The sequence below is a fragment of the Ochlerotatus camptorhynchus genome, unplaced genomic scaffold (genome assembly GCF_037179485.1).
Source record: "Ochlerotatus camptorhynchus isolate MF236.1 unplaced genomic scaffold, CSIRO-AGI_Acam_v1.1 ptg000180l, whole genome shotgun sequence".
Taxonomy (NCBI): Eukaryota; Metazoa; Arthropoda; class Insecta; order Diptera; family Culicidae; genus Ochlerotatus; species Ochlerotatus camptorhynchus.
Window position 1 is genome coordinate 1,301,084 of NW_027040670.1, and position 14,083 is coordinate 1,315,166.

The 14,083-nt window shown below is 41.2% G+C and overlaps 1 protein-coding gene across 1 annotated transcript in view; it reads left to right on the plus strand.

Annotated features, from left to right (window-relative positions):
• LOC135701938 (protein embryonic gonad-like) overlaps positions 1–14,083 on the plus strand; it is a 358,466-nt gene that overhangs the window by 205,136 nt on the left and 139,247 nt on the right. The window contains exon 2 of the mRNA XM_065222889.1: positions 2,527–2,604. Coding sequence (XP_065078961.1) covers positions 2,527–2,604 — 78 coding nt within the window. The remainder of the gene's footprint in view (positions 1–2,526; positions 2,605–14,083) is intronic.

The following is a 14,083-nucleotide window of genomic DNA, read 5'->3' on the forward strand; positions in this document are numbered from 1 at the left end:
TGAGTCAAAAAAAAAACACTAAGAATTCTGGAGGAGGCCTGGCCCCCTGGCACCCCCATTAGCTACGCCAATGAATGCTTGTGAATGAGCGAAAGCATCAAGGGCAGCGAGGTTGTGACTAAAGTGGACCCTACACGACAGTTTGTATTGACAATAATCGTATTGTCAATACATTTTGTATTGACGTCAATACATCGGTATTGACAATATTTCTGTGTTCACATCATCAATATTATTGTCAATACTTGTAAGTATTGACAATATTTCTTACCGTGTGGGGTTCGCTTAACGGCACTGTTTTCCGAACTTCCATTTCCTCCATCAGAAATATTGGCCAAAGACGATCGTTTTTGATCAATTTTGTCAAAAGATTACGTTAACCTGCGCTTTATCTTCCGTGGCCGAAAAACAGGTAGTAGTGAGATCCAGCAAGTTAGTAGAAACAGACCTACCGGGAATAAATCCATGTTGATCTGACGTAATGTGGTTTTTTTGCAGCGAGTAGAATTTGATCGCTGACGATAATGTCGAAAAGCTTTGATGCGGCAGAAAGGTTGATTATCCCACGGTAGTTTCTAACATCTCGTCGGTGACCACTTTTGTACACAGGAAACATGTAGGATAGTTTTCAGCTCATGGGAAATTTACCTCGCTCAAACGAACGGTTTAAAATGAAGGCTAGCGGTACTGCGCATGTGCAGCGACGGAAAACAGCAACAGGGATACCATCCGGACCAGGAGCAAATGAATTCTTCAACTTTTTTGTTGCACATGAAAATTAACGGAAAAGAACTCACCAATACTCATGCAAAGTTCACAATTTTTCCATAATACCATCGGATTTGGACATGTTTGAGCCTGTTTCATACGACCGGAAATGCAAATGCCTTGCCAAATTGATTTCATACGCAAGTGATCAATCTTTGACGTGAATTTTGCGATTAAACATAAGGAGTATTCCAAAATATAGCAAAACTTGCTATACAAAATGGCCAACAAACTAACACTTCTTCTTTGTGTGTAACCTTTATATAAAGCACCTCGATCATCGCCAACCAAAATAGCGCCCATTTGTGGATTCTATCAACTTTCACCTCAATGTTAACCCTTCCTACCACCATTCAGGTGATGAAGAAAATCCCCAGCTAGTCAGGAAATTGCCACCACCTAGAAGCAGCAATGAAGAAATTATGTATGACGAAAGAGATCAAACGTAAACCGTAAAATTATTAGCGATTCCATTGACAGATGCGATGAATGGTCGCGATTAGATATGACACAATGTATGGGCCGACGGTGCCGGTTTCTTTGTTTTGTGTTTTTCCCCCCTGATCTAATGTAGGTAGGTATCCCCATCGAATCCAGTTTTGCCACTAGGTAGATACGGTGACGACGGCCATTCAATAAGTTAGCCCCTGCCACCGGGCGGCCGGCGGCGCGATAGCGGCGTGATGCCTTCAGTCGGAAGTTCGCTTCGGTTAACATACTGTAACGACGACGATTATACGACGTGCGACGACTCCCGCAAATGTGACAATTGATTGCTGGACAAATTGAGGAATTGCCGAGTTATGTTTTCGATTTACCGTTTGACATATTGATGACAAGTTGATTTTCCGCTGTCTGGTTGTCTCGATGTGATGGGTTTTTTTTTGTTAAAAAAATGTTAAAAATGTTGATCACGGCCCAAAAAATGCCCAACCGAATGCAACCACTTGACGCATTTGACGGATGAGTTTTTCGCCGGTGGCAGTACATGGGGAACATCGGCGGTTTGTTTACATTGAAAATTTATGAACGGCTGGGTGCTGCAACACGCAGACCTCCTGTCACTGTTTGGGGTAGCTTCATTTATAACTACACACAAGTACGTTAATTGCACTACACACCGCATCGTGTTGCTTCAACATGGTCTAGTCAGTGTTCAACACGGGTCTTTGCCGAGGGAAAAACAGTCAGTTTTATTTATTTTCGATGCCGTCAGCTATCATTATTTGTAATTAATTATCACACAACGCGTATAATAATGGGCCCTGATGTGCGCAGACCACCGCGCCGTCCTGGCCAGTTGTTGGAGGGTGTCACGTCGATCCGAAATTGATTTTTATTTCGTGCAGATATTTCGCGAGTAGCGGTCCCTTTTAGTACCGACGAAACGCTCGGAGCATCTTCGCTTTATTATAATTATAATTATTATTATCACCGTCATTTGAATGCATTTCGAGCCAGCCTCCTACCAAGTTACTGCTGTTGTTATGGGAACGGTCGCCGGCGTTCAGGAATGAGTCAACTTTTCCTTTTTATTTCTCCTCCAGAGGGCGTTCGAGGTGCACTTTATTTTATTATTATTTTGCGTATCGCTTGCCTTAAATTAATGTTAAGTTTATCATTATGCTCATCGGTTCCGAAACTGATGCTCTCGTTGAGTGTGTTTTTCTTGTTGTTGTTGTTGTTGTTGTTTGAGATGTCGATTTTTTTTTCGGTGTTACTAAAGATGGTCCATTTTTCACTTGGTTTTACTTGCAGATGAATCAACAGTGTAAGGTGTGCGGCGAACCAGCCGCTGGTTTTCATTTCGGAGCATTCACCTGTGAAGGATGCAAGGTAAGCAGCCATTGGCTATCGTTAGTAATATTCTAGGATTAGAAAATAATCTCCAAATTTAATGAACATTCAAATTAGTTTTTGCATGCAATGATTGTCTAAAAAATAATGAAGGTTATTAGAAAATTATTAATCCACACATCATAAGCAAACAAACAATTTTAAATTGGAAACTTACGATTGTAAATTGGCTCATTACCTGACAAGTCTATTGGTCCCAAGCAAATCGATTAACGTACCCCATTCTAGTCCAAATTCTAGTACTACACTATGTTTATTTTGATCCGCTATGAAAGTTTGACAGATAAAATGAGGGGTTCGGTGTTGAAGCGAGTGATACTAGGCTCAGTCATCGAATGGAGTTACATGTGAAATGTTAAAAGCATACACCATATTACTACGGAATGATTCGTTAGGAACCATAATTTCACTAGAATTTTGTGGGGTCTGCAAAAGTTGTGACCAGTCTTATCTACACGGAGAGAAAATACTACACAAAATTTGAGTTCTTTTTAATTAATTTTGAGTTGAGCCTCTCACTTGTACTCGTTATTGTTGTCAAAAAATAGTTAGTTCAATCCAATAAGTTACTTTTGAGTAAATTGTATATCCTCAAATTTACGTGAATGAAACTTAATTTTGGGTAGAATATACTTAAGGGTAAGTTTTTTTTGTTTATGTTAAATGAAAACTACTATTTGCGATTTACTAAAATTTTGGTTATTTGGCTGAACCCAGGAATTGAGGGAAAAGTACTTCATTTTGGGTAGTCTTTCATCTCCGTGTAGGAAAATACTCTATGAGGGAGAAGAGGGGTCTAAAAGTGCTCAAACACATACTACGTCACTTATGTATGCTTCCTTATATACTCCTTGATCATTGGCTCTGCTCCTTTAAACCTAGTTTTGTGGAGGAATTCGTACGTGAGTTATGGATACTAATACCTCTGCTGGCGTAGTGGTTAGCATGGATTTGTTTTCCGTCGATTTTGTTTTCCGTGCTGATCACCAATGCTACCGACGCCAGGGAGGCAGCTCCCACACCTGGACCCTACATCAACTCATGAACCGGGGACCAACGGCTTTACAGTCAGGAATCCTAATTGCCGGGGTAACGGGGGGCGTGAATAAGGAACCGCAAATAAGGATGCCCACAGCTTATGGGATTTTCACTAATAGGGGCTGTTGTGGATTATCTCACTTGTTTCAATATATAGAGCTATACTGTCTTCAGGGATGGGTCAACAAGCCTGTGTAATTGGATTCTGGTTTAATTGGGAACTATGCCGCTAGAGGCGCTTCACTTTTATGTTACTTATGAAGGGCGCTATAATATATGGATCTTTGGTCCAACATAGAATATTTCGTGATCCTGGCCATATAGAAGGTTACTGTCTTGAGCAAAGTTGTTAAAGTGACCAAGTCCTTTCGGATGGTTGTCATATTATTAAAGAACTCTCTCACTACGTGGCGCTAGTGTGCACATGAACTTCCTTAATATGTTATGTCTGGAAAGCTTGTCCATATATGTAATATTTTTCTGTGCAATAAGAGGACACGAAACAGAATAGGGATGACGTGTTGAGAGGCTGGAAATCGATAGAGGACGCTATTTTAAAATCAAAGATGGCGGTCATCGATTCAAGAAAAACTGCTAAATACCCTGCAATATGGGTATTTCCGGAAAGGGGACGACGTGCTGAGGCCGCAAATCAATACCAGACGTCATTTTGGAATCCAAGATGGCGGCCATCGGTCCTGATAGGGGATGACGTGTAGAGACAAGAAATCGATGCCAGACGGCATGTTGGAATCCAAGATGGCGACCATCAGTTCAATAAAAGCTGTCAAATACCCTACAATATGGGTATCTCCGAAACGAGAACGACGTGTAGAGGCCGTACATCGATAACGTCAATGAATATTGGAGAAGGGGCCCTGGTCAGCCGTACGACGCAACTTAGTCGCGATGCTCTCACAAGAGCGCTGGACGGCACTGAAATCATTCTCATTTTTTATTGAACACCCATTAGTAGCATGATCAAACAACATGATAGGTAATTATCAGTTACCGTGTAGCCAAGATAAACAAATAGAACGCAGCCAGTAACACATTTGCAAGAAAATGCAAGAAAGGGAGATTCGCTGCCTGTCGCTGCCGTCCTGTTGACAGTTCCGAACGATTTCCGCTTGGTGAAGACTGACATAACACGGGCAAGACATCATTTCGGTTTGGTTCGTCGCAGTGAAACGCGGTGTTTGATTCTCCGGCACTCCATCCACGTAAAAAGTGACGGCACGTGTGCACATTTGGGAGCGAGATTGCCGGATCACCCGCCGCTGAAAGACCACTCCGATCAGTGAAGTGAACGGCGCCAGTGCAAGTCAACGCATTAACATCACGTCCATCGCTGACGGCAACGCAGGAAGAGGGTTTTTTCTAACCAGCAGGAACAGCCGAAACGTTACGCCCACAGCAACGGCCAGGTTGACCCGAGGAGGCAAAGCACATAGGTGTATCGAATCGACAGAGAAACTCGGCCACTGGTCCACCAATCACAGACGAGGGAATAGTTACACACATCTCGTCGGCAGTAGTGATCTGTCCAACACGGAGGAACAGGAGATCCGATTCTCATAGCACATTTGTTGGAGCAGTCCGCCGATCATGGAAAAAGGTTCGGTGCGCCCAGTTCGCCCTTATGCGAGTGGAGCAGATGTCAAGGCTAAGTAGTCTCCAGTGACGGAACGACTTCATCAAAGCAATCTATCCCCAAGCGAGTCAACGTGGAGTAAGCAACGGCGACAGGCAGCGATATGAGTGAGTGCTTTAATGTTAAGGAACTGAAGATATCTCTAAGCGTTTCGTAGGGCTATAGGCAGTGCACAGCATTAGACTGATGCCAAATTTGAAATTTTCGCTCCACAGTGCTCAAACGGTTTCAAATCAGGTCCTGATTAGCCTCCCAAAATTTAAACTCATTTGGTAAGAAACTGACTTGGCAAAAACTATTCGAAGTTTAGATGGAAATTACTATGGGAAAACCAAAATTTTTGTTCATTGTCTTCTGCCCATTTTCCATATTGATTTTTCGAAAATTTCTATAACTATTCTTACGGGAAATTTTCTAAGCTACAACTTTGCGGAATATCGTTTTCAGCCAAATGTAAAATTAAATTGTTATTAATTGTTTAAGAGATTGATAATCTTATGGCATGATCAAGCAGCTGTTCTGTGGGCAACACTGTTTTCTGCAGTGTGACATAATAGCTATCATTTTTAAAAGCATAAAAATATGGTGAATTGTTAGATAGATATGTACAAAAACATAAGTTTTCCCATAGTAATTCCCATATAAACTTGAAATGGTTTGTGCCAAGCCAGTTTCTTACTAAAGTAGTTCAAATTTTGGGAGGCTAAGCAGGACCCAATTTGGAACCGTTTAAGCACTGTGGAGCAAAAATTTCAAATTTTGCATCAGTCTAGCGCAGCATGTATGTGCGAATGGTTAAATAGATATCATCATGCTATGAAAATTCGGTTATGGGAAGAGTTTACACCATTTTGAACTCCAAGATGGCGACCATCGATTCAACAAAAACTGTCAAATACTCTACAATATAGGCATTTTCGGAAAGGGGACAACGTGTTGAGGCCGGAAATCGCTGCCAGACGTTATTTTGGAATTCATAATGGCGGCCATCGGTTCAAGAAAAACTGACAGATGGCCTACAATATGGGTATTTCCGGATAGGGGATAACGTGAAGATACCAGATATCAATGCCAGACGCCATTTTGTAATCCAAGATGGTGGCCATCAGTTCAGGAAAAACTGTCACATACTCTACAATATGGGTATTTCCGGAAAGGGAACGACGTGTAGAGGCCAGAAATCGATGCTATTTGATCGTTGGTCTGAAAAGAAATGGATCACATCACGAGCAGTTTAAAATGATGTTTCCTACCACTCGAACATGGCCGTGGAACAGTATTTTGATATGTTTTCTTTTATAGCCTCGAAAAAATAGGGTTTTATTTAATTTCTTTAAAATCTCTGGCAGAAGGTCGTCCCAAAACTGCTCGACTATATGATTATTTGAAAGTGTTCAGTATTGTCTTAGTGTTCAACTGCGATGGTACAAAACTGTTTTACAAAAAAAAAACGCCTCGATGTTCCTATGTCTCAGAGCATCTGAAAACAATGCCGGGATCGAAAGGGGACAAAAAAGGATTCTCAATCATGTTTTGCTCTAACACGAAAGGGTCTCTGATGATGAAGCAGTTGATTATAAACAATGTCGTGAATCCAAGGGTAGTTATAGATTTACAGAAAGCGAATCTCCCTGTGCCTTTTTGTAATAACAAGAAAGGTTGGACGACCCGATAATTATTTGTGGACTGGATAAACGACTACTTCTCACCACAGTTGGAGGAGTTTTGCGTAGCCAAGAACATTAGCTTCTAGGGTTTGCTGCTCCTAGATAACACTCCGTCGCATCCGCCTACCATAAGCAATCCCAACATAATGCTTATATACATGCCACCACAGATCACGTCTTTGATTCAACCCCTTGATCAAGGCATCATCAAAAATTTCAAGCTGAAGTATGTCTAGAGAAGCTACAGTTTTATTCTGGAAACAGTCAAGAATGAAGGCCTTTCACTACCAGATACACGAAAGTAGTTCAGCATCAAAAATTGTTTCGACTGCTTGCATGTGGTTCTAAAGGACATACAACAAAGCATGTTTGTTAACTGCTGGAAGAAAGTTCTTCCGTCGTATTTCGCAAATTCACAACGCAATGAAGACGACAACGAGGATTTGCAGATCATGTCCAAAGTTCAACAAATTCACGGAAAGTTTGATGCGCCGGGGATAAAAACACAGTAAAATCAATGAAATTATAATCGATGAACTGGCTACAGCAGATGAAATTATTAGCGAGCTGGATCCATGTACAATGAATATGGATTATATTTTCATCCCACCACAGCAGAAATAGAGTTCAAAATAAATCAACTCTCCGAGTTCGAAAGCTTCTGCACATTGAACAGTAATGTCGAACAGAGTACAAAAATGTAAGATTTGCTAAGGGAAGTTGACACCCTTCTCACGGAGTGGAAGAAAGAGGGTGACTAGAATGCATAAAACATGACAGCGCTGGTTGGTTCTTTGTAATCAAATTCAAAAGAGGAAAATCATTGTGGAATAAACCTGCAGTTTACGAAAGAAAAAAACAAAACAAACTTAGCGTTTAATTGCTTTGAGGAATTTTCCACGATACATTGCCATCTTGCTCAATGATACACTATACTCATTATACAAATTGTACGCAATATGCTTGGTAAGCATTATTCAGGAAAATTAATGCGAAGCAAGATTTTGAGCTCCAAAATACCCTAAAACATTAATTAGACGAAATTCATGTTTCTAGTGGATTATCGCCAAACCTACCCCCTTAAATGGTTCACGTTAACTGTGCTGAACTGATACGAGGCTGTCCATAGCCTCTAAATGTCCATTCTAAAGTCAATTGCAACCATTTTCGATCCCAAAATGGTGGCAGACATCGATTTTGGGTCTTTACACGTCGTCTCAATTAATAGTTTACGTCAAAGCAAAAGCCACTGTTTTTAATTTCAAAATGGCGTCTACACATCATTCCCTTTCTGGAAATACCCATGTTGTGGAATTTGACAGATTTTATTGAACCCATTCACTGCAGCTTTGATTTGAAAATGGCGACTTGAATCGATTTCCATCCTCTACACGTAATCCCCTTGCTGAAAATACCCATATTGTAGGGTATTTGACAGTTTTTCCTGAACCGATGACTGCCATCTTTGATTCGAAAATGCAGTCTGGAATTGATTTCCGGCCTCTACACGTCATCCCCTTTTCGCAAACTAGCGCCACGTAGTGAGAGAGTTCTTTAATAATATGACCACCATCCGAAAGGACTTGGTCACTTGAACAACTTTGCTGAAAACAGTAACTTTCTATATGGCCAGGTTCTCGAGATACAGCTTATATAGAAAGTTCACATGCACACTAGTGCTGCGTAGTGAGAGAGTTCTGAACTAATATTAACACCATACAAAAGGACATGATCACCTGAACAACTTTGCTCAAGACAGTAACCTTCTATATGGCCAGGATTTTGAGATACAGCTTATATAGGAAGCTCAGGTGCACACTAGCGCTGCGTAGTGAGAGAGTTTTGAATTAATATGGCCACCAACCGAAAGGACTTGGTTACTTGAACAACTTTGCTGAAGACAGTAGCTTCCTTTATGGCCAGGATCACGAAATATTCTATGTTGGACCAAAGATCCATATATTATAGTGCCCGTCATAAGTAACATAACAGTGAAGCGCCTCTAGCGGCGTAGTTCCCAATTGAACCTGAATCCATTGACACAGGCTTGTTGGTCTATTCCAGTACAACAACTTTGTCGAAGACAGTATAGCTCTATATATTGAAACAAATGAGATAATCCACCACAGCCCCTATTAGTGAAAATACCATAAGCTGTGGGTATCCTTATTCGCGGATAGCCCGGAAATAAGGATCCGGCAATAAGGATTCCTGACTGTACTTCCCTTCCAAAGGAAGGCGTGATCAGAGATGTTATGCCTCAGAACATCCCGGCTGCGCCAACTGGGATTGAACCCAGGCCTGCTGAGGTAAGAGGCAATCACGCTTACCACTACACCACCGGCGTCGCTAGCATCCAGGATATTTTGCTTTTTGATGTAGGACTACGTCTATGATTTCTATATGGGGGTACACTTTGTGAAAACCAAAAATGAAACATGTAACAAAATTATGAAAGATTTTGAACGTTAATAACTCAGCTGCCACTGGACCAATTTCAATAATTTTATCAGCAATTGATCAGTTATACTTCTACGCATCTGTAAATTTAAAACCTAATCATTTTTCCAAATGTCACTTTTGAAAATTGCACGAATGTGCAACTGTTGCTTTGATAATTAAAATTATCACCAATTACATGTGAAAAGCGATTTCTCTAACACAGATTTCAAAGTTGAATTCCATCCGGTCTCAACAAACGATTTTTATTCAAACACCGCAGTGTGAGTGGATTCCCCAGTACACAACAAAAGGCTCCTCGCAAGCAACGAGCTGCAGCCCACATGAGCATCCATAGAAGGAGGAAGAAGCCGCACCGCTTTTGATCGGAATCAGTAGTTCTTCGTGAGTTGCTGTATCTATGTCAAGTGCGACATACTAAAGAGTACAAACAGAGAAAACCCCGCTCAAATTCATATTCCTTCACAAAACCTATGCTCCTGCTGCAGTTAACAAATAAGATTTATTATTCAAGACCACGTAGTCCTTCATCACCATTGCGTACAACCCCATGAGACTGTCCCTTGTAGTTTTTGAATTTCTCAAATAATTTTCTGGAAGTTTCTAAAATCCCTAATTTCTTAGAAGGTAGTTCTGCATGTCTTGGAATGTTTGAAAATGTCAATTTTGTAATGGATCTGAATTCTTTGGGTGGATGAGTTTTATCGATGTTAGATAAAAATCATCCACCGAAAGAAGTGTGCTGCAACTTTGCCTCTCCCCGATGATCCTATTCACATTTGTGCGAATCAAAAATGTAATCCGTCAAACAAATCGAAACCATTCATGCGCTCGAGCAAACCACTCAAATTAGTGCATCGAAATGTGAAACTATCTCATTAGGCTCGAAAAGTGTATAATTTAATTTGCCCAAAAACTCAACAACCCTGCCTTTCTCCGAAGGAGAGTAATGTTTGTTTAATCCCCCTCCGCGCTGTCTCCCCTTCAAACGTCACCGATTGTTCCAATCAACAGCGAAAGGGTGGTGGCTTTCCCTCGCTCTGTACAGATTGCGATGTCAGCGTGCAACCAAAACGATTACCGTTGAAGCCATTCAAGTCCCTGTCTGCCATGAGCCGGCCGGTCGGCGGTAGGTTAAACCCTCTCACGCGAGCATTAATTACAACATTTACGTCCCCATCATCGGTGCGCAGCAACAACTACAACAACGATTCGATGATGATTTGGAGCTGCGTGGTGCTGTCTGCCAGAATTGCACCCGATTAAAATGCCCACCGCGCGCTGAAGACATTTTTGCACTGGGCTGCAATCAAGGGTTGGTAATTGAAATTTGGGAGCAATAAACCATGCGGGGTTGGGAAAATGATACAGTCTGATGCGAAATTATGAAGTTTTACGGTTCTTACCTGGAGGAAAACTAGGGTATTGGTTTCAAAGTAGACCTAGTGGCTTGGAAAACTTTGATGGTCTAACAACTTACAAGAAATGATTTTGCACTCCACTAGATGAATGAATATAAGCATTTTGTTCTTCAAAAATATAGGAGATTTTCGAATCTACGTGGGGGCATCACGATGGACGACCAACGTTGATGACAGCAGCGATGACAGCTGGGAATAAAGTCGTTGCTTATGGTTGGGCTGTTATGACTTTCCAGGCACGTTTCCAAAACTTCCCGATTTAGCCAGTGGGCATGCTTTCTTTATCGTGGGCAATTACATTTCGACATGCGTTTCATAATTTATCATTTTTCGATGGGAAGACATCACCGAGCATCCATAAAGGAACGCAATGGTCGAAGAAGAAGAAAAAAATAAACATCAGAAGCAGTAGCCAATTGCAGAAGCAGCAGAAGTTCCAATCGATGTGTTTCGAATCCAATTAATTTAATGATATAATTATATGTGGATATCAATAAACAAATAAACGGAATGATACAAGACGAACCTACCGACAGCGGGAAAATATAAGATACGTCTGCGATACTCAACACGGAATGATGGTTTCGCGATGAGATGGTCTTATCGGGTGTTGGAATTAATTATATGCATACCAGACGGGGAATTTGTGAATATTTGAGGAGGTAGATTGTCTATCGTACCCAGGGGCTATTTTTGCTTTGTTTTATGACTGTGAATATATAGCTTTCGGAAATGCATTGCAAAGAAGTTCGACCGGTTTCGGAAAATCAGAATCGACGCTCTTTTGAATAAGGTGATGATGTAATCAATCATGACCTCTGTTAAATCGTATTTCCTTACCTGGTGAGCTCCCTCAAATACGATATTCAACCCATCATCCGATCACGTGCAACTTCCATCAATCTAGAACAAACCAAACCGAGCACCAGACGGGCTAATGCAAACAGCAGTAGATTCTTCAAGAGCAAGGTTCTCACGTATGTTGACATTTCCGAAGCCTCTCTGCCGCCAAGTGTTAAAATGGCAAAGTGATCAGAGCAAAAACCCTGCACGCTCCTTCTAATCCATCCGGCCAAATCATTCATCATCCACATTCCCCCTTCTAGTCACCGCACCACGGTCCTCCAAGCTCCAAGTTCACCCATACTGAAGAGGGTGTCAACTCCATTCAAATACTGGATCGAGATCGATCGATCAATGAAGCTTCGCTTTGCACCTCTGCAGCTTCGAATTGTCAGCGACACGATTATGTATACCGAGCAGTTGATCTTCATCATCGTTAAACTTGCACTCCAAGGCAGCAAATAGGAACGACTGTTTTTTTCCCATGCTCCATCGCCGAGTGAGCGTGAGTGTGTGGGTTTGTGTCATCAGCATCATAATCGACATCCACGGCAGTCGCGGGCTTCCGAAGTGGACCCCATTCGCTCGCTTCGAGCCCAACGAGTGCAACACACGGATTGATCCGCTTTAATTCATCATCTGCCTTCCTGCCTGATGACTTTTAGTCACTCACATCCATCCGTCTGTCTCTCCGGAGCGCACCTTGACTTGGATTGTAATTGTCTGTTTTTCTCGCTCGCTACTAAATACTTCCTCAATCAGAGAGTGACTAACTGTGAGCTAAATGAAAACAGATGAAAAAAATCTAAAGCACCTTGGAGCAGCTGATCGCTTCCACATGAGTTGGCGTCTCTTCCCAACCTCCCCGGGCTTGCTGTGACTGATGGGCTGATGGGAGGAAAAGTGTAGACGGATCATTTAGAATGGCTTTTCTTGAAAAATAGCTGGCAAATAATGTGAAATAATAAGCCGGAGTCTAAATTTGAATTTGATGGATTCTCTTCGCTTCAACAAGGTATTGGCAGGGTATAAAATGAATGTCTGATTTTCAATTTTATTTTCTTTACGGTGCAACTTGAACCTCTTAAACCTAACTGCATGTTCAACCAGAAAGAGCCAACCACCAGAGAATGCATGAATATCAAATATGAGTTTAATGATACACAAACATGTAGAGCAGCGTTGCCAGAATGTTTTATAGCTTATCGGTATCAAAGGTATTTAAAATCGGTATTTATCGGTATTTACTATTTATTTAATTTTATATTTTTGCCGTATTTTGAAAGCAACAGTTTTAACGATGGTGACGATTGGGATTTTAGGGGAATTGCATGAGGGCTTTCTCAGTCTTAAAACATTCGTTAATTTTTAAAACTATCGTTGTCCTCAAGTGGTGATCAAAATGGTGACCAAGTAGTGTTTATTTTTTCAATTAAACATCATTAAATGAAATCGAAATATGGAAAAACAACGACTAAACTATTGACAATAACGACAAACAATATTTTCCCTTGAAAAGAGCCACAACCCATGGCCGAAATGTCCGGCATATTACATCGTAGTCGTTACAGTGTTTTAAGACTGAGAAAGCCGTCAATCAAAGCAAAATTTTAACTTTTGAACTATGATCGGAAAATTCCGGAAGGAAACTCCGGGGAGTGTTTGAATTAGCTTCTGAATGGAGCTGAAAAAGACATCCAGAGAAAGACGAAAGAAGCTCTCCTGAATGAAGTTCGAGAAAAGCTGGAAAAACTCCGGGAAACTTACAAGACACGAATTGAGAAACTTATGGCGAAAATTTAAATAAACTATCGTAAAAAAATCGAATGTCACATGCCACATAACAGTTTCGGAAACCGGAAGTAAATTTCCGGAAGTAGTCATTTCCAGGGAAAGCCAGAAGAAGCTCGAAAAAACCTTCCAATAGAAGACGAACAAAAAAAAACCCTTTGGCTTATGGTCAAACTTCCAGAAGAAGACCAAAGAAATTTCTAGGAGAATTAATTGAACTTCCTGGAGAAGGCAACTGGGGCCTCATAGCTTAGTCAGTAAAGGCACGGTATTACCAAGCCGGAGGTGGCGGGAATCTTTCGGGTAGGAAATTTTCTCGACTTCCCTGGGCATAGAGTGTCATTGTGCTTGCCACACAATATACAAATTCATGCATTGGTAGCTAGCATCGAAAATTCTCAATTAATAACTGAGGAAGTACATTTAGAACACTAAGTTGAGAGCAGGCAATAAGCTAATATGCACTAAGCAATAAGCTTGAAATTCGAATAAGAAGAAGAAGAAGGAGAAGACAAAAGAAACTTCCTGGAGACGCTGGCAAAAACTTCCTAAGGTAGATTGGAAGAAACATGTGAAGAAAGTCG